This window comes from Coturnix japonica, chromosome 5 (assembly GCF_054131305.1).
Source record: "Coturnix japonica strain WE chromosome 5, WE-NBRP24, whole genome shotgun sequence".
NCBI classification, from domain to species: domain Eukaryota; kingdom Metazoa; phylum Chordata; class Aves; order Galliformes; family Phasianidae; genus Coturnix; species Coturnix japonica.
Window position 1 is genome coordinate 41420777 of NC_140667.1, and position 21561 is coordinate 41442337.

At 37.7% G+C, this 21561-nt stretch overlaps 1 protein-coding gene across 3 annotated transcripts in view; it reads left to right on the top strand.

The window, feature by feature from the left end:
- SPATA7 (spermatogenesis associated 7) overlaps nucleotides 1–15937 on the top strand; it is a 31054-nt gene extending 15117 nt beyond the window's left edge. For all 3 annotated transcript variants that reach the window (XM_015865376.3, XM_085550519.1, XM_085550518.1), the window contains exons 5-12: nucleotides 3107–3240; nucleotides 10538–11019; nucleotides 11417–11483; nucleotides 12131–12201; nucleotides 13361–13414; nucleotides 14268–14345; nucleotides 14996–15053; nucleotides 15363–15937. In XM_015865376.3, the coding sequence (XP_015720862.1) occupies nucleotides 3107–3240; nucleotides 10538–11019; nucleotides 11417–11483; nucleotides 12131–12201; nucleotides 13361–13414; nucleotides 14268–14345; nucleotides 14996–15053; nucleotides 15363–15854 (1436 nt within the window). In that variant the 3' untranslated portion in view covers nucleotides 15855–15937. The remainder of the gene's footprint in view (nucleotides 1–3106; nucleotides 3241–10537; nucleotides 11020–11416; nucleotides 11484–12130; nucleotides 12202–13360; nucleotides 13415–14267; nucleotides 14346–14995; nucleotides 15054–15362) is intronic.
- The last annotated feature ends 5624 nt before the right edge of the window (nucleotides 15938–21561 follow it).

Here is a 21561-nt window from a genome sequence, read left to right on the forward strand (position 1 = left end):
GTTTTTAATAGATACATGTCTCTTTCAAAACTGTGTATTTGTTCCTGATTGCTGCTCTCATTCTTTCTGTGTATAATATACACACAGATGCAGGACAAGTCGTTGTGTATGGCAGTCTGGAGTATCTTCAGCTACTGTCAGTTGTAATGTTATTTGTCATCAGTGCCTCAAACGCTCAGGCATTTGGTAAGATACCATTTCCTGTTCAGCAAACGCAAGGTCTGGATTCTTCAGTCCTTGCTTGGAGAAATGATGTGTTAAGTAAGGATAAGCTGTCAGCATGCATTTTTGGGGTCTATACCCTTGTTGGTGTGGCTTGCTGTCTGCCTCAGGTCTGTCCTAACTTGCATCTAGTTGTCTGTTTATACCTACATTAACTCTATTCAAGAGGGATTTCTTTTTTTCTGAATTTGCTGGTTTTACAGTTCCTACCTTTTACAGCAGATCTAGCTTGAGATCTCCTTAATTTGGCAACAAGGTAGGTGGGTGCTCTGCTAGGATTTTCTGCCATTCTGTTTTGCATGTGTCTGCTTTGGCCTGCAGTATGCATGAATGACTTTATAGCTTTTGGAACACACTTGATGGATTAGCTGAGATAAGCTTATTGGTGTGAGGCAAGGGCTTTACATTTCCCATGTAGGTGACAGTAGTCCCAGTGGGTCATTCTGACAACCAAAGATAGCCTTAGCAGCCTGGCGTGCTTACTGTTCTTTCTTTACTCTTGACTTGGGCACAAGCCATATTTTGGCTGAGAGAAGTCATAGCACACAGTCCTGGAGGTGATCCGTAGAAGCAGGCTTTTATAGCTTTGAACTCCAGTTGTAAAAACCAAGTCTACCCACGTGTGTGAAATCTCAAACCTTATCCTGTAAAGAGTGGAAAAAAGACAACAAAATAGCTCTTTTTTGTTGCTGTTTTTTTGTTAGTATTCACCCTGCTTTATGCTTTGCCAAGAAACTCCCAATAAGTCACAGTATGCAGGCTGAACAGACAGTAAGAGGTTTAAGCATATATTTTTGTAGACAAGCCCATATTCCTCCTAAGCACTTGAATGTAAAGAAGTTTCTCATTAGCCATCTACTCGTACTTACAAAATGAGAAAACTATAATTCTGATTTGCATTCTTGCCTTGTAGAGCTCTATCACTCATTCATTCATTGTTTCTTAAGATGTTTATTCAGTACTCATGCACCATTTTGTATAAGGATTCAGCAAGACTTCAGTTTATGCACACAAATGAGAGCTGTATATACAGACACGGTCTGGTAGACCAGCATAATTATCTAAGCATATTAAACTTTTCACATGTAGCTAATTTTTGAGTGCCCTTTTGTAGCTTTTAAGACAAATAGAATTAGAAATAATAATAATTTAGAATAGCCACATAATAACAATTTAGTGTAGGAAGACAAATATTGAGTTTTGATTATTCAATGGTTAGTTCAGTTATAAGTCATATTTTAAATTCATAGTTGTATAATTTAGCATATCTTAACTTCAGCTAATGGCTTTCCAGTAATAAAAACAACTTTATATTGTAAGTACTTTAATGGAATATACAGAACAAACCAGCCGCTGTAAAAGAAATTACTTTGTATTTTACTTTCTAAAATGTTTTAATAAAATTAATATATGCACTTAACTGAGTCCTAGAGACACAGTGTCTCAGATTAACGTACATTGATGCAAGATGATTGTATGTCCCCAGATAGCTGTAGTTCTCAGCTGTCTGGAAGAATGTACCACATCAATCCACGAAGTGCTTGTCCATGCACTAAGTATTATAATCTGTGTGAAGGTTGAGGTCTACTGGAGTATGATATAAATACATTTTGAAAGTGAAGAAGAAATATGCAAAGGCCTTTCTGTGTGTCTGTTTCAAACATACCATTCATATGTTCAAAAAAGACAGGGATCTTCTAGAAAGAGTCCAGGGGAGGGGGCCACAAAGATGATGAAGGGCATGGAGCGTCTGTGGTATGAGGGAACGATGAATTACCTGGGTCTGCTCAGTTTGGGGAAAAGAAGACTGAGGAGGAGATCTGATAAATGTTTCTAAATATCTAATGGGAGGTGGGAGGCAAATGGATGAAGCCAGGCTCTTCTTGGTGGTGTGTGGTAATAGGACAAGGAGTAATGGCTGAAAAATTGAACACAGGAAGTTCCATACAAATGTACAGGAGAACTTTACAAGAGGGGTGATGGAGCACTGGAACAAGCTGCCCACACAGGTTGTGGCATCTCCTTCTTTGGAGATATTTAAGACCCATCTGGACACCTACCCATGTGACCTATTGTAGGGAACCTGCTTTAGAAGGGGGGTTGGACTCAATTTTTGAGGTCTCTTCCAAACCCTATAATTCTGTGATATATCTGAGTCTGTATATGGACTTCCAAAGTATGCCTTCATTTGTGTTTGAGAATAAATTATTCATGTTTTTGATCAGTCTTAGCTGGAGTTTTAAATTTTGTGAACTTTGTCATCTGTGACACCTAAGTGCTCATAATATTAAAAAAGCTTTGCGCTATCTAAGATAACAGATGTAGGTGATAGCAAACTCAAACATAGAAATCATACCCCAATAACAGTTTCTCCTCCTTATCAGGCTGCATCCCTTCCACAGAGTTAGTCTTCATTGTTTGTGCTCATTACATGGAAGTATTGTTTTGCGCAGGATTTCTATACTTGGGAGATTATTTTTACATAGGTTGAACACAGACTTTTATATATTCCACATTTGCTAACTAGCAAACATGTTGTTCCTTGCTGAAATATTGGATGAGAGTACAGTTATATGAGATTTATCCATAAAAGTTTAAGAGCAAACTTGTGAGTTTTCAAGCAGGATGTTCTGATAGACTTACAGATCTTGGAATTAGTGCACATTCTTGTGCTACTTGTGAGATCAACTACTAGCATACTCTAATATTAATCTTCTTCTAAAAATGCAGGTAATTTTTCATAATTCCTGAGTAGGGTTGAACCTGTTTTCGTGGCCTCACTTTGCTGAGCATTTGGAAAACCCTTTGATATTTTCAAATCACTTAGGACAAAAAGAGAGTAAGATTTCAGATTGGATCTGACCAACTTTGTCTCTTTCCTAAGTTGCTGACCAGCGGAGAAGAGAGAAACTGAAAAAGAAGATAGACAGGTATGAAAAAGAAATGAGTGTGGGCAAAAGTGCCTCACGATCCAACTCAAGAGCAAGTGGAAGGCGTCTGTCAACTTCTTTTGGAAAGGTAGATATTTTAATTTTGTTTGGTAGATATCATGATTGGCTTGCCTCCCCTAATGACAGCTGATGACCAATGCAGCAGTAGTTTTAGAAGGAGGACTAGCATATTTCTAACAACAGAAGATAAGACAACTGTCTTCCTGGTATGCACCCAGCTCTCTTTCAGCCTCCTGACAAAAGTGGCAGGTATGTGGATAAAGCGTGCCTGTGGTAAATCCAAATTGTAGTTACCCTTTAATTCTTTCTGTATCATCTCAGGTCAAATTCCCATGTCTTCTCTCAGTCATTGAAATTGAAAATAGTATTTAAGCCATCCAGACGAGTGAAGATGACTACTTTTCTGTCTCAGTGTTCAATTATTTTGATTGACACTTCACTCAGATATATGGTGTGTGTTACCAAATAATAAGTAAGCAGCCTAATAAACTATAATATTATTCATTATGTTACATTGTATGCAACTTAAAAAATGAATGCTATTTTAACTTTGGTGATTTTGGTGGCAAGCACATCATTCATATGTTGTTTTAAGCATATGTAAACTACATTTCTAAGTAGAACAGGAAACATCAGTAGTTTTTCTGTGTGACTCTTTTGTTTGTCTTTGGCAGTGGGCAGTCTTTGTATGACCTTATTGTAGTGAGACATAATGCTCTGAAATTCAGTACATAGCTCTTATTTACAAATGAAATGATAGGCATGAGTAAGAAAAGAGAGGAAGTGCCATACTTAAAATCCAAGTTGATTGGATTTTAATTCTTCTGTTGATAATATTTTTGTTCTTCTGCACTATTTGCTGTATACTGGGTGGTGGATAAATTCCTTTACTTGTTTTTGCTGTGAAGTAACTAAAGAGGGCTTAAAATCTCTAACTGCTATACAAATTCTCATTTCTAAGCAAAAGGATGTAAGTGTGGACTTAATACATCTTTATGAGATTGTCACTCTCCCTATGCTTTAATCACTTTCAAAACAAAGTCTTCCGACAATAATTTCCCAGTTCTACTAATTAAATACAGATACTTTCCCATCAAAAGTTGTCCTGAAGGTGTAGTTTTTATCATACCAAGAGTAACTGCAGTTTTCCTTATGTTTGTTAGCCTCAGAATGAAAAAAAAAAAACAACAAAAAACAACTGAGTCTGAACTTGAATATATCAATTAGAATATCAATAGAAAGATGTGTTTTATGAGTGATTTTTGTGGGCTTGCCAATTTAGTGTTTAACAACACGTAAAAAATAGTTTTTTTGATTTAATGGTTTTGAAGGTTTTTTGTTTTTGCTTCTGTAGTATTTTTGAGAAGTAAAAATCTGTAAGAGAGTCTTCTAATGGAAGGGTAAGCAGAGGAAGTAATTGGCCTCATTTTTAGTAGAAAAAATACAGCAGTCCATATTTAATCTTTACTAGATTTGACACAATTTGCATTGGTTTCCTGTGTTTGTTTACACACCAAGGAAGGATTCTTCCCCTTTAAGGATTAGATGTTTTCTAATGCATTGTTAGGATAACTTAACTTAGCTGTTCTAATTGTATTTCTCCAGCTATAAGAATATATAAGTAGGTGATACTTGGAAAACAAATTCTAAGGATACCAATGATAACATAAAGATTTTCTGCCATCTCTTAATCATATTACTACACTATCTGTTGCCACTAGGAAACTAAGATAATTATACATCATTCATTTGTGGAATTACATGAAAAAGTGTGTTGTTAAATTAAGATATTCCTCAGTTGGGATGAGATTCAGAAAGAAAAAAAAATTGGAACAGGTAGTTGGAGGTAATGGCAAAAAGTAGAAGTGTCTTATAATGTAGCTGGTGGAAAAAAGTGGCAAATAGAGCTCTCCAGGCTTTGCCAACACTATATTTAAATGTGAGAACACAAAAGTTAGAGATGTGACTTTTGTAATGCATAATTTATTGACTAATAAACCCTGACTCTTATGTATACATATATATTGAGTTTAGAGTAGTAAGTAAAACTTACAGCTCTGACCAGGTCAATGTCTGAATAGATTCTAGGCTAAGTGTGGGCTCATCAGTTTTGATTTACGCACCTGACTTTTTATTTTCATTACCAATCACTTTTTATGCTTTCTGTTAAGTCTGCTGCTTTTATTTTATCATTCTTCATTTTTTCCAGAGCTGCATTTATTGTGACTTAATTTTGTACTAGAGCAGAAAAACTGTTTTAAATTGAGTCTATGCTTTATGCATGGTAAAAACAGAGCTAAAATTATTCCTTTAAGACATAGAGATTATAAGAAATTTATAACTTACTATGTGGTTGTCATTTAGTCAATGTATTTTATTATACACTGAACTGAGTATGAAACTGAATATCTGTAACGTGCCTTGAATTTGACTAGTCATCTTTTTCACTATTTTATGCAAGGGTTTGAATGCATAAGAACAGTAAATTCTTCATTTAATAACTAGTTATAAATGTAAAGTTACTGTAATGTGAGAATCTACAGCGTAATGAAATTAACTGAGGAAGTTATTTATGTTGTGGTGACCTAAGTTTCATTACTGAGTTGATTAAAATCATAGATTATCTTTAAAGGAGAGGGTTTAGATCACTAAGTTGATGTGGGTTAAGGTGTGATAGATGGTTGTGCTGCATCATGCATTTCTGTGCTTTTAGCAAAGACCCAAATGTGAGAAGCTAAGGAGCCAGCTGGTTGTCAAAATACACAATGGAGCAGCCTTTTCATGGGATCACTCACAATTAAGATGCTTCAAAGACAGTCATTTCTCTCACAGTCAAACAGAGGAGCAAGGAAAGCATAAGATGTATAAGAGATTGCTTTACTTCTCTTTTCTCATTCCATGCTACATAATGTTGATAATTGACACAATGTGTAAAAGTTTATCAAAACAGTATGATAAGCTACAGATTTGGAGGCTGAAAGAGCTGATAACTTTGTGTGTCTTTGTAAATAGATAATTTTGAGTATTTAAAGTCTCCAAATATTGAGGATGAATAAGCAGCACACCTGTGGGCATCCAGAGATTTATCTGTCACCAAATTAAGTACATACATTCAGTATTAATTACTTGAAATGATTTTCTTACAACAGAAGGGGCTTTTTAATGCAGTCTGGAAAATGTCATGTTCAGTAAGTGAAGCTGTATGAAGCTCAATATGACTTAATTATAAGCAAGAAAACCTGAAATGACTTTCCCATGAGTAAAAGCTCTGATTTGAGCAAGACTTGCTATTTTGCATTCCATGTTTAGATAATCTTATTATTGGGCATTTCTGACTGCTAAACATTTTCAAAAGAAATTACTCCACGCCAAATGTCAATTGAAGGGATTCTAATCATTTTTAAAAAGAGTTGTTTTAAAAAGAGCCTTTGGAGTGCTAAGGACTGCTTCACTTTTCAAGATGGCTTTCAGTCTGATTTTTTGAGACTTTGATTTCTTAAAAATGACAGGTATGACCTTTCATATGCTTGAGCATATGAAAAATAGATTAGGAAACACCATTAACAGTTTATAATATCTGTTAATTTTTTATGCTGTGCACATGCATGGCTATGTGAGTTACCTACTCAAATGGTTTGTGTTTAAAGATTTATTATACTGTTATGATGAGTCTGAAGAGGTATCATGCTTGAATTAGTTCTTGTCAGAATGATATATGTGAACAACTAAAGGAGAAGAACCTTCTGAATATCATAAGATGTTTTCATCAGGAATGTTCAATACATTCTATATCCTACATTCTATGTTCTGTACTATTTCTTTTCTGGCTTCACAACAGCGACCTCCTCCCATATGTTGGTTGTTTGAATAAATGTGTTTCCATATGCACCTTTAGTAATTTCCCTTAATAACATAATGCTTCTTGATAGAAGCAGTGATGTGTCGCATTATATAACTCAATAATATGTTCATGTGCATATAGAAAATGTAACTAGAATGAGAAAAATAGTTATTATTGATGCCAGCATGCAGACTGATTATATTCATTCACATCTTTCTTGTTCCCAGGTTTGTGTGAATTTTCTCTCTTAATTTTCTCAGTATTTAAGTAAATATCAGTGTATAAGGAAAGGAACAGGTGATATACTAGGAGGACTGTGAGAATATCAAATGTAAAGAAGGTTAAGAAAGTCGCTTAGTAAATGAGACCATTTACTCTGTCTGAAGAGCAGAGAGCAGGAATTCAGTTGACTTACAGCAATATTAGTGGCTTACAAATTGAGCTGTGTCAAGTTAAAACAATCAGATGTTCATTTATTACCAAATTGCAGTTTCTGTATCTTGACAATACAGTTGATAAAGTGTGAGCTATGATGGTAGATTAAAATACTTACAATTGACTTCTCTAGAATGCTGACAGATTACAGAAAAGCAGCATTATCCTGCATTCCTTCAAATCTTTTTGAAGTCAGCAGCATAGTTCCTCATTCCTGATAGTGTCTCTCTGTATATCCAGAGGCTTCGTGCCCTTCCTGTTTGAGCAATAAAGGTTTAGCCTGAGATGGGGGGTTCAAAATACATTGTCTTTCTCAATACTTGATTGAATATAACTCAGGATTGACACAAATGCAGATATGGTTTGTGGACCTACTAGCTAGTCACTAGGCCTGTTCTGCTTATGACATATCTTAGGAGAAGAAAAGAATTTCCTGAACTTCCTCAAAAATATGGAAAGTTTATGGTATATTGCCATGTTTACCCCGTCCTTTTGTCTTGTTTTAACTCAACTAGATCCACAAAATAGGTTATGTGGCTCTCACGAGTAGTAGTTCTCATTAGTATGTTTCGTTTTGTTTTTTGGCTGTTTTTTTCCCTGTAAGATGAGGCAGCAGTCATCGTCCTGTGTTAGCAAATGCTTTTACAGTCCGATGTATTTTGCAGCTCCAATCACTGAGAGTAAAGAGTATACAACCAAAAAAGCTGTTTATAATACGTATTTGAAAGGTGTGGAATTAACTTTTCAAAATAAATATCTATATAGGTGGATTCTGGAACTTTCCAGTCCTATCTGTTTTCTGTGGTGCTGAGCTACCACTGCAACTATTTTATATGCAAACAATCACTCTTGTAAGCCTTAATTGTGCTGTTTGCTAACACAGGCATTTGTTTGGCATTGTTACCGTATGTTATCAGTTCAGCATTTAATTGTGCTGTAGTGGTAAAATTAAGTTGGCAAATGTGAGACACCATCAAGAAGGGCTTTTTTTGGCTCTAAAATCACTTCTTTGCATCAGTGGTAGGTCAAATTCTGGGCTACTAGAACAGATAGTTCTACTGATTTGGGAGGAAGTTGTGTGGAATTGTAAAGGAAACATACAGCATGACAGCAGTGTGTTCTGATTTAATTTTGATGATAAACTCATTTTTGAGTATTCCTTTTAAACAGCATTTACTGCATACTATAAAGTATATATTGATTGTCTTGAGTTTTAATTTAAAATACAAAGCAGTTCTAAAAGGTAAGAACTGGAATAGTGTAGATTCAAAGCATTAACAGTAGCAGTTATGAAAACATCCAACATTTTCACGGTAAAAAGTCATTATTTGGGTGTTCTTAGAAGCTTTATTGTAGAAACTGAATAGTAGAATAGAAATTCTGTGCATTTACAATCACCATACATTACACAGGTTAATCTTCCATATGTTACTCTAATTTATATTACCAGGCTACAATGTCATGAGTTTACAATAAATACACAAGGACTATTAGGTGTCTGTTTTTCCCACAGCACACCTACATCCTCAAAGTAGAAGGCTTCAGAAGTCTCACAGCAGATATTTATTATCTTGCAAAGTTCCTATTATTTGTTTAGATGGGAGGTATATCAGCAAGTTAATTTCTGTATTGCCTACGTGGACTTCTGTTAGAAATGTGTTCCCTAATTGGCCTTAGGAATTGAGTTCTCATATGAAACATCCTTGTTTGTATACATCCATTTAAATCTTGCAGAATTTACTGATGCAGTTGCTGTGTAGCTGTGCAAACAGGCTGTAAGGAACAGTAATACCTGAACTCTTAAATTAGACATGAACTGAATCAATTTAAGTTTGTAGTTGTTGGTTTTGAATTGGGCTTTGTCAGATGTTATTCTGTTCTAGCTGTTATTTTGTCTTGTATTATATGGCTTGCATGGTATAACCTTGAGATTTGTCACTCTCTGCTCTGCATTTTGCAGCGTCATCTCAAGCACTGTGAGGTTTTGGGCTCCACAATATAAGAAAGACAAAAACTATCAAAGAGAATCTAAAGTAGCACTACAAAGATGGTGAAGTATCTGGTGGGCAAAACCTATGAGAGCAAGTGAGGTCTCTTGGTTTGTTCAGCCCAGAGAAGAGTAGACTGAGGGGGGAGGCCTCATGGCAGCTACAGCTTCTCACAGGGGAGCAGTGAACAGTGCTGAGCTCTGCTCTGGTGACAGTGACAAAACCCAGGGGAATGGCATGGAGCTGTGTCGGGAGGACCAGTTTGGTTCTTTACCAGAAGGTGGCTGGGCACTGGAACACAGGGTAGTAGACTGCCAGAGATTGTGTAGCATTTGGATGCACTCAGACATAGGGTTTGATTTTTGGGTAGTCCCATGTGTAGTTAGGAATTGGACTCAGTGATCCTTGTGGGTCCCATCCAACGTGGGACTCCTGTCTCTGCCACTAGCACAGTGTTTCTTATAAGAATCAACATAACCAAAATTTAAACTGTTAGAAACTTTTTGTGCAACTGTACTGAAGATGTGCATCTTGCTCCCACAGGTAGAAGAAAAGGGTTACACAGGGAATAAGCAGCTAATTATAGTATCCTTACTTTGTATATTAAGCCATGTTACAGTAGTTTCCTTGTTGATCTAAGATGAATCAGAGAGTCGTGTCCTTTACAGAATGTGTATTTTATAAAGATAGCTACTATATGATGAATTTTTAATCAAATAGGATTTGGAGAAGGAGGCAACAAATACACATGTGAAGAGAATTTAGGTGGTGTCATCAGGATAATTGTGGATAATATCTATTTACCTTACTTTGTCTGGGCAGAACTAACAAGCATACCCAGATAAAATCATTTGTCTCAATTCAAGGATTATTAGCTACATGACTTTAAAAATGTTGTATGGTTTTGGTCTAAAGTAAGATAACATGAATCTTTTCACATCAAGGTGTTAATACTTGTTAGCACTGGAGCTGCTTTAAAACCAGTTTCATCTTAGGTCAAAAATACTTCCAAGTTGGTAACAAAAATACCAACTGGGTATCAACTTGAACAAAGCTGGTAACTTGCAAAGCAATCAAATCTTGGTTTAATTTTTTTCTAGAGTCCTTTGGAAGTACAAGATAAAGACAATCTGTTCTCCAGCGCTGAGCATTCACCATACTCACTATACCTGTCAAGAGGACAGTCACTTTATGGCGAGCTTGGCTTGCTTCACTCCAGTCCAGTGGAATGTGCCAGAAAACATTCTTGGAATAGATCTAATGCATCTAACTCAAACTCAAATGTCAGTGTGTCAAGTACAACAAGAAAAGGCTCCGGAGTTTCAAGCTGTTGCTCCTCTGATAGCTCTGTGAGCATCACTCAGAGGCATCAGAAAAGAAACGCCATAACATACAGTGGGGATCTTCTGGACAGGCACTCAGAACTTTTTACCAATAACCAAAAAGCTTTTACTCCACGCACCTTAATATCAGATGCTAAATCTACACTGATCAGGTATAGGTGTTACACTGCTGCTCAAAGGCAAAGGAGAAAGCACTGCAAGAGACACGTGGAAGCTGAAACACAGACTGATGTGATCAGGTACAGAGATTAAAACTTTGTTTTGCAGCTGTGGAATTTCACTACCTGCTACTATACTATTTACTGTTCTGTATGGTGTGTATTTGTGCTTTCTGTCTTCTAAAGAATTAACTGCCATAATTATGCACATCTTCCCGCCCTCCCCCCTCTATTGTCCCCATAGTCTCACACTTTCCAATTCATTAATTAACACATCATGCAAAGAAACGGTTTTTATTTCTTGAGTGCAACTCTTTGTTGCCTTTTAATCATTTTAATTTAAATGCCTTCAGATATATCCAATATGAAGTATCCCAGTGTCCTTCTGAATTTCCACAGTGGGTGGCACTGGTATTCACATTCTGTTTACCTTGAAAGTAGCTGCCTTAGAGATCTAATGCATCTCTAAATTTTGTAGCTTTTCAAGTACAGATGAAGCATCTGATAGAAAAGTTGTGACTGAAGAGCAGGCGATGACAGCAAAGGTAATACAATTATCATCTATCTGTCATCTAGATACTTTTTCCCCACCCTTCACTATCATTTTGGAGTATATAATTCCTCTCTGCCACCACAATGTGCAGGTTTCGTTTTCTTTGTTATTCTAAGTAAGTTAGATGGAGAAGAGTTCAGAAGAATGAACAGAAATGGTAAGAAAAAATATTGAGCTGAGAAAATTAAAAGAGTTTTGAAAGTTGTTTTTCTCCAGACAGTTTTACAGAGGCACTGGTGTGCTTAATTATCTGTAAAGGAGATAAATAATCAGCACATTATTTATCAGCAGACTTTTCTGCCTCTGTTACAAGGATTTTTTTCTTTATTTTGCATTGGTTAACATATACATAAATTCTAAGACAGAAGAACTGGAACTAAGGAGTCCCTTCCTGTTAGGAAGCACCCAAACCAGTAGGCAGAAATGCTTTCATTGCTGTTGTTTTCTTTCAGTCTTCTTTAATGCATCTGGATTTTTTTACTGGAAAATTATACCACTTAAGGTTCTGTCTGCTCCTTAGTATTCTACATTGTAGTCACAAATGGTTACAAACATATAATTTCAGTAGCTGAGTGCTCATCATTGATATAATTTACTGTGTATTTTCATTGATAATAATATTTTACTTCTGCATTCTAGACTGAAGATAAAAAATACGATATGGATGAGCCTGAGAGAGAAACAGCTGCTTTTCCAAACTCCTTTCTAAGGTACCTAATTTACAGCAGGAAGAAATAGTTGTAGTATTCTTTCTGGCTTTCAGTACAACTTCTTTTTTGGCCAGTAAGCCATCATTTACAGAACTTGTTTGTTTTAGATAAATGGCCTTTTCCAACTTAACAATGTAGTTTTCTTTTGATGAAGTTCTACTGTAAAGGCAATAAAGAAAGAGACTTCTGAAATACACGTGATGTTTCATGGTTTGAGGTGTTTGGGTTTTTGGTTTTTTTTTTTGGTAAGGAGTGAGACTAAGGAGAATTTAGTACAACTTTAGTTCTGTATATAACTGTGAGCTTATAAACTATGTTTAATGTACTGTAGCTGTACATCACCTAAATATAGCATTGGCAAACCTTGCCAGAAAGCAAGTCTCCAGAAATCTAGGCTTTCCATTCTCAGATATGCTGAAGATTCAGGCCAGAGGTATTTTCCACGTCTTTTTCTGAAACTGTAACACTTTACATTAGAACATTGTCTAAAATACAAGAACAGTGTTGAAAATCAAGCCCTGAACCATGGGCTCCTAGCCCATTCTCCTTATTGATGGAGAATAGTTTAGAATCATGCTTTACTTGCTGATTCTCTTTGTGGCCTTTCCATAGAAATCTAATGGGTTAGATTTCTTACTATCAGTGTAACAGCTGTTATTTAATAAAAACAAATATCTCTTTTAGTAATTCATGTATTAAGTTACCTTAGTATACAGACACCATTCTTTCAACTGATGATTTGCAAACTCCATATGGTATATTTAAGATAGATCTGTCACAGTTCATTTATAGACCTGTGCCAAAGGTTATCACTTGGGCATTCATCCTTCCTCTAATCTACTATGCGGCAGAGGGCACAGGGAGCCTTACACATTCAAATACCAAATCATGTTAAGGCTAAGCACTTTTTATGGATAATGGATACCTCTTTTTGAGTTACTGGAAAACCTGCATCTCGCGAAGTGCTGTAATACTCTTCACCAGTCAGTTTTGCTATTGGAGCAGGGTTTCAGAACTTCTGGTGTGTTTTTTTTTCCTTTAAGGAGTAGTGGGACAAGACAGGCAGATTACTCCAGAAGAGCGTGAGATGCAAGGTACTATGCAGGGTTTTGGTAATGTTGCTCTTTGCTGTTTCTTACCCTCTGATTTTTCTGATTAGAGAGGAGTCATTGGATTCTGAGCAGCCTTCAGAAAGGATGGATATCAAGGCTGCGTAAGTATATTTACACCATTTTTCTGATAGTTTGGAAGAATAAACTAGATGCCCTCAAAACTGATAAAACAGTAAATAAGGACTCAGAATAAACTCGTTCACAATCTAAAGTATAACTGATATATGGACTTACATGTCATAGTTAACAACTTCCATGTCATCATTCCAAGTCTACAGAAAGTTCACTATAACTTTGCAGGTAAGATAGATGGCTACTATCCAGTAGCTACACTTCAAACATTTCCAGTTCTTTTTTGAACTGAAATTTGTCTAGAGCAAATTAGAAATTAGAAAGATTAGAATGTGGAGCTGAGGTGAATTCTTAACAAATTTCTGCTCTGAGATTTGATGAGAATTAACTGAGATTTGAGTTACATTCAGAAAGAGATTGTCAGTGATCTCTCATATGACCTCAGGAAAGTGGCCTTTCCTGTTGTCTTTATGCTTTAGATAGTCTTGTTCTTGTGTAACTTTAAACATGCAATATAAATTATCTATAGTCATCTTTCATAGAGGGTACCAAAATGACAGTCTTCAGACTGGATGACAACTCTTACATTACATCATGAAAGTTGTATCAGACTTGTTATTTTCTGTTTATTACTAAACTGGAGGATGATTCTGTAGAGCTGAATTGGTTGGATACTTTGGGATATTTAGAAAAATGCTATGAACAAGAAACAATATTTAAATGTTTTCCTTTTTTAAAAATGGGGGTACTGGGGAGGTAGCAACAGAGTTTAGGAGCAAACAAAGAGTTTTCTTTTCCAAACAATTTTTGAATTGAGCGAAGGGTCAGGTAGGTGTCTTTATTTCTAAACATTTAACATTGAGCTTTCTGTTCTTCCTCCAGAGATGATGACCTTTTATATTTAACCTTCATTGAAGAGATAACAAATGAAATTCTTGACATTGGGCTGTTTTCTAACAGGTAGATTATGGCTGTCGTTCAATTTGTAATGCTGTGTCAGTATACACTTTGTTGCTTTTTAAGAATATGTAAATACCTAGATACCCTTTGCTTGTTTTATTTCCTATTGATTCTTGCTTTATATAAGAAAAGAGGTCTGGAAAAGAGCTGCAGGTCATCTACTTCAGTATATTGCAATGTAAAATGAGATGCGGCCTCTCTTAGGAACTGATCTATGTGAAACAGTGCTCAGAAAAAATCTACTCTGCAAGATCTGTTTTGCTAGATAAGCAAAGCTATTAATCTTTGATACAGTACTTCCTCCATTGCCTTTCTGTCCTTGTTCCTGTTCCAGTATGAATTCAGCCTTCAATATGCATTGTAAGGATTACATACTGTTCCAGATAAGGGTTCGCTAGTTACTAAGTCATATATATATTTTTTAAATAATTAAACAATAAGTAATTAATCAATACAGGGATGCAAGCATTACTCCCACCTTCTTTACTTACCTGTAGAATAAAAGCTCCAAATAGCCCTCTTTGTGACAGAGCTTAATTAAAACAGTCTTAGTGGTCCTCTTCAGCTAATAAATAAAAAGCAAGAAGCAGGTTTGTTAAAACATCCTTTTGTTTGTGCTACCTGATTTAATATATTTTTTTTATTTGTAGAGTTTTGGAACAATTGTTTGAATGTCATATACAAGAATACAAGGACCGTTTGGATGAGGTAGGTACTCACTTTCCACATTTCCAAAGTACAGTGGAAAGGTACTGGTATGTTTTCTTGTGTATGTAACCATAATAATCAATGGGGAGCATCTTCCTTTCTAAGATATTTGCAGACCTCTACCAAAAATTTGATCTACAAAAAAAGTGACAACAGTCAACTCAGTTTGGTGACTCCTTCTGTATAACTCAGTCAATCAGTTGCCAGCAGTCTCCATTTCTTTAGTCAGAATGAAGCCCTGAGCTCTGGGTAGATAAGTGCTACAGGCTTTGTCTGCAGAGGTGACACCCTTTCTTTCTTACTCCCTAGAGCAAAATGCGGCACCTGTTGGATATGCTTAAAGCAGACCTTGGCTGCAGCCCAGACAGTGGTGCTAAGCAAATCCACACAGGCTGGAAAGCCTTGGAGTCACTGGATCTGGGAGAGTTTCATATGGTGGAACAGCTTGAATTTTCCAGCAGAAGTTGGAGGCAAGGAAAAGCTACAAAAAGCGAAGGATTCCTTAAGAACTTGGATTTATTATTAAGAGAACCAAGCACATGTGAAGTGCCACCATGCAGTGAAAATTCAAAGAAGACAGAGAGCAAGGGTGACTTTTCAGAAGATGCTGATGAAATGATAAATGCTGAGACAGAATCTCATGCCTGTGTGAAATCTGAAGACCTGGATGCTTCACCCTCATGTGAGGAAACTCTAAACTCAATTACTTGTGACGGTGATTTGGAAGCCAACAAGGAACTTGAAGATCTTGAGGAAAATTTTGCAGAAGCCCTTCAGATCACAAATGACCACTCATCATAGTGGCCAAAATTTAGCTGTTAAATAGGGTGGAATCTATTTTTGTAGAGACTTGCCATTCACTAAATAAAGAGAAGTGAATCGTTTATCTTTAGGTGTGTTTTAACAGAATCCCTGAATTCTTTTTAGCAGAGTATTTATTACAAATCAGTGATTTGTAAATCAACATTTCTCTACTGATTTAGAGACTGGAAAGGGTAAAATTGCTGTTAAAGAAAACACTTTGTATATATTTTGTCTATAAATACAGGGCCCAGAACTAACTTTTGAGAATATTAAATTAGATGCATATTTTACAGAAAGCTGCAGAGTAAGTTATGAAATATTTATTGTTTTTATTTATGAGAAATAAATTAACTGATGACATTTCCAATATAATGGCAGTCCATGTTATAAAGATCCAAGATTTTTGTAGTTTGCAAGAATTCAGTTTACTCACACTGAAATGTGGTGTGCTGCATAGCTGCAGAGCTGGGACAGAACTGTTTGTTCAGCCTGGAAAAAGCCACATTATTTCCTCTCTGCACGTTCAGCCATTGTTTGATGTTAAATCCCAGTGGAGCATGAAGTTCTTACCTCCTTTTTTCCTTTTCACAGTACCTTTAGCACATAGCAAACAAGGTTTCCTTGCATTAGCTTGAAAGAAATGAGGCTTGTGTATAGACAAGCAAGTTTCCAACAATAAGCATTGCTTTCTGATAGTGCTACATGGTCATTTCTTTTTTCCCAGCCTAGGAACTGAGTTGTCTTATTTCTTGCATCAACAGGTACAAAATCCATTTTGCACTATTAGCTGGTCTCATGCCAGAAACACATATAGTTCCGGATGTTGCATCCATCAGCTTTTAATCTATTCAGTACACACGCAGCTTGTTTTATGTACAGCTCTTGAGCTACTTAATCCTACTTGTCCATGATTTAGCTGGTAATTCTGGTAAGTGAAGACTGTAACAATTTTCACACTGCATAACACCAGAATACACAGTCCAGTTTCTTGCATTGATGGCAGCCTTGGCAAAGCATTCTGCGGGGAGTTTGGGGTTTGGGAAAAGAAGAAAAGTCCAAGAAGAGTTGGACAAACCCAAATGGTGGAGCTCATCAACTTGCACATGCAGTTCCCTCCTCTGTTGCTCAAGAGCTTCTATAGAACACTATTAAACTTTTAAGTTCAGTGATCGATTGCAGTGTGCCAGAAGCTCCAGTAAACATATAAACCACTGCTTCATTGTGAAGTATAAGCTTTTCTTAAGGATAAAAAACAAAAAACAACTCCCAAAAACTCTTTCAAAAAGCCTAATAAAAGCAATGCTTCTGGCACTCACCAGTATTGCAGTGCAGTGTATGTTTTCCAAGAAAACAAAAAGGCACTTTCCTGGCTGTCTTGGTCATAACGATAAATTACCCTTGTTGACAGTGACAGCAGAGTGTGTTTTATTTTACCCATGTACACGTGGTGGAGCAGATGGGTCTTTCGTCGGCCGTGCTCAGCTGGCTATCTTACAAGTCTGGCCTGCACTGTGAGTGCTCGGCTCACTGAAAAGAAGAAAAGATGATGTGAGGATTTTGCAGTGTTCCATCAGAGCCGGTCTGAACGAGAAGACAAAGCCACAGGACTGACTCACTCAGTGCCAAGAGACTGAAACCCTTCTCCCATCCCCAGAGCAGCTCCCTTTATCTTCCTACCCAGACAATTAGGTTGTGTATTATATGAAAAACAAAAATAACACAGAGCGACAGGCTTGGTCTGGTGGATACAAATATGGTTTCGATACAGAACCAAAGAGTGTGGTTAGCCATCTCCAGGTGCAAAGCCTTGTTGCTCCTCTGCCATTGACCATGGTGGCTCCTGGAGCCCTCCTCCCTCTGAGTTCTCCAATGTTAATCCATTATGGAATTAAAACATTCTCCCACAACTTTGTTGTGTAACCTACATGATAGAAAGGGTCGCTCAGCAAACTTCGGCTTGTGGTCAACACAAGCCTGATTAGTGTGAGATTCATACTAAAATTCTGCGAATTAAAGCATAGCAGTGAAAGTGGTTGTGACTTCAGCATGGAGAAAGGTGCAAATAATGACACAGTCATTTCCTGCACTATGAGTAACGTGAAATAAGTACTGTTCCTTGACCATGTTTCCTGTGGATGAGCTGTCTGAACATTGGTGACGTTTTATCTGGGTAGGCGGTAGTGAAAGCAGTAAAATAAATTAATAAAAACTGACCTTTTACAAAGAAAGCATCTGCCTAAACCACAGTTACAGAAATTTCCTGGACATGGAGTGAAATATTTGGTAAGGAACCACAGGGGAGCCCACTGACGTGCTGGCAACTGGAGTTGTCAGCACAGGCAGGGGAACTGATTTCTTGTACAACCACTCCCAACAAGTAGTAGGGAAAGAACGCTTGAGATAAATGTTGTCAATATGAAATCACTCAGCTTATCTCACCTATAGATCCAGAAGTACATTCAGGCTATCCCAGGCCTAATACTTCCCTTGTTTCCTTATTCACATTTGCATTCGGTGGTTCTTCAAATGTAGGTTGTTTAAGCAATTTGATACACAAACCAGACCTGCATCACTGCTAAGATGAATCAACAGTGCTTGATGGTATCTTCAGATTTTGGCATAAGCCCTATGAGAACAAGGTAAATCTCACCACCATTGACTACAAATCTGAATACTTTGGAAGTAACTGTTAGGAGCAGACAGCTGCTGTGAGCTACAATAGAAAGATTTGCCCAGGCTCACATGGGCAATAAACACATGTAATAGCATCAGTGTTTTCTTCAGATGATCAAAAAGCCCGTTACTGTTACTTTGCTCTGTGACAAAAAAAGTCTCATCTTAAAAGCCTTCACTTTTGTCATCAGTGGCCTTGTTTTCAGAGGTAGGATTCTGTTTGTTTACAAGTCAAAGTGGGGCTTTGGGTCATTTGAAATAAAGATTTGTGTGATGAAGGAAGAAGATACTTAGGTGTCTTAGTGCTATCTAGAGGAAAAGAAAAAGGAAAACCTGCAAGCAAAACCCAAACTGTCGTGTTATCCCTAACCAACATGAACAGCATAACAAAAAAAGTGAAAATACACAACATGGTAATTTGAGGCTTAAAATTTCTCACCCCACAACAACCAACCCAGATACTCACCAACAGTCCTGTTTTCTTTGTCGAAAGTGAAATCTGCTTCATTCAGAAACATTCATTGTCAGTTTCCATTCCAAGTGGCAAAGCAATTGATGTGCAAACAGGTGAGTGGTAAATTAATCTGCTGCACCAGCCATTGCACGTTGCATGGGTCACCACCAGTCAGGGAATCCAGTTTCAAAGCTTGTAAGTGGATCTCGTGCCAGCGGAAGCTGAACTTGTTGCGGGGAGAGCACAGCACTGGGAAGGGAAAGAAAGAAGCAGCACAATTCTCACTTGCATGACAGTTCATTGGTCGAGCCACAGAGGACCTATAGCTCATCTGCAACCTCAACCACCTAAATGAAATCCTGTGAGGACTTCACGAGAGCAAGCAGTGAAAGGGCAGCAACAAGAAAAGTTAATTCAGGTGAAGGGAACCAAAATTAATGATGCTGTGCCTGCTATGCACAGGGCTTTATGTTCCCTGTAGAAAACATCCAAAGTAACTCTCAACAGAGGAACTCATCCAAAGTAACCTCTTGACAAAATAGCTCTACAGGCCTCACATATGACTTGGTCTCCTTAATGCACTCACTATTCTCATCTCAGCAGGGAGCAAAGGGCAGGAGATGTATGGGACACCAAGGTGATAATACACAAGTTAAAACTGCACTCACATGGTAAGCTGTTGGACTGGTCTGCTAAAGTTATAGGGATGCTAGAGACACAGGATATATGGTCTCACTGAGAGTAAGCACAGCCTTCTGTGCAGTAGTTGTTCCTGTTGCGTGCTCAGCACAGCCAAACTCCTGTGCAGTCCTTCCAGCCCTATCACGTTGGTGGAATGAAATGAGACCTTGAGAAGGGCATGTAAAGGCTAAATAAAAGGAGTGGGGAGGCATCTGAAACTTGAGAAACTCGCTGCCTTGATCTAGCAAGCTGTAGAGCTACACTGCCCCATGCTCAGAGGACAGGCAGCGTGATCTGTAGCACGAGGTGCAGAGCTCTCAGCAGTTATCCCAGGAATTCTGCAAGACCACAGGACTCCCCTTACAGTATCTGCACGAGGCTGCAGTGTAACTTGCATCTCACAGCAGCCTGCAGCCAATTCCTGAAGATGAAGAGCAGAAAAATGAGGTGACCCTTACCCAGCTATCTCTTTCTCTCACCGACAAGGATACTTGCATGCCAAAGAAGAAACTAAGCAATGTGTCAAAGGCCATCAGCTCTCCTGTCAGCCTGGGAATTCCTCACAGGACCTTTGAGCAGGGGCCTCCCCAGCCATAAATTCAGCTTGGAAGCATTTGGCACCCTTTTTCCCAGTGTCTGACACAAGCAAGAGCAGGGATGATACAGACAGCACAGCTTTGGGAGCTGGCTCTGAGGCTTCCCAAATGCTGGGTGCAATCAACTCAGATAACAATGGATTGTGTGAGAGAAATAGCTCAGTTTTCCTTTTCCCAGAAACAAATACACATGGTGGGCCCTTCCCTCCAGCCTTGAGGGTCTTCAAGAGCTTTCAACCTACATGTGTCATACTGTGACTTTCTGTGGCACATATATTCTTCATGGCTTTTCCTCAATATCTGAGCTTCTTAGAGCTTCTGCTTGGTTCAATTAACAGCATAATGAGATCTCCCCAAAGAGTTACTGGCATATTCTCTTTATGACCCACTCCAGAACCTTTACCCAAAGTGGCAACTGAGAAGTGAGAGACCTCCCTGCCCCTGTTTTTTCTGTAGGTATGGTAAAGGAAGGATGGTTGGACTAAATGATCTTGTAGGTCGTTTCCAGCTTTGTAATTCTATGATTCTATGGTTCTATGAAGCACCCATGATACAGTCTCCAGCACATTCCAGTCACCAAACTATGGGGCCAATCAGAAACAACATATCTAGTAATACTGGAGCAGTATTTCCAGTTTCTTTCAACAGCAAATGTAAATTAGCCTCAATTCTGCTTATTTGTCATTATTTAAAGACCAGCATTGTGAGGAGAGCTGAGGCTGCCATTTTATCTTTCAAACACAACAGTTCCTTCTGCCCTTTAAAACATAAGAGGAATTAGGGGGAAAAAAAGACAAATCTTTCATCAACCACCGAAGTTGGTTTCTATTTTTGCCCAACAATTGTGTTTTCCTCCTCTTTCCTAATTACATTTTAACCCTGACTACAGACACAATGCTGTGTTTCCTTTCTCCTTACAAAAGAGGAAACAGATGTTCTCATTTGAACAGAGTGCTGCCACTTTTTCCATCCAGAAATTATCACATGAGAAAATCCAATCAAATGCACTGGTTATTGTTGCTGGCCGACCTCAGCATGGGAGCTTTCAGGAGTACTGGAACCAGGAAATAAAAACAACACTGTATTTATAATGTGTCAGTGAAAGGATGGGTCTTCCTTGAGCTGAAAAACTGAGGCAGAACAGCTCCCTAGGATTTGTAGTTTCAAATTAAATTGTCTCCCCAAATTTATGAAGAAAAGTCCATATTTGGTGTCTGATGAGAATTAAGTGATGGAGACCTACAGCTCCTGGGTTTTGAGAGACAACCTCTATTTCTGAAATACAAGGTGAGAGTGAAAT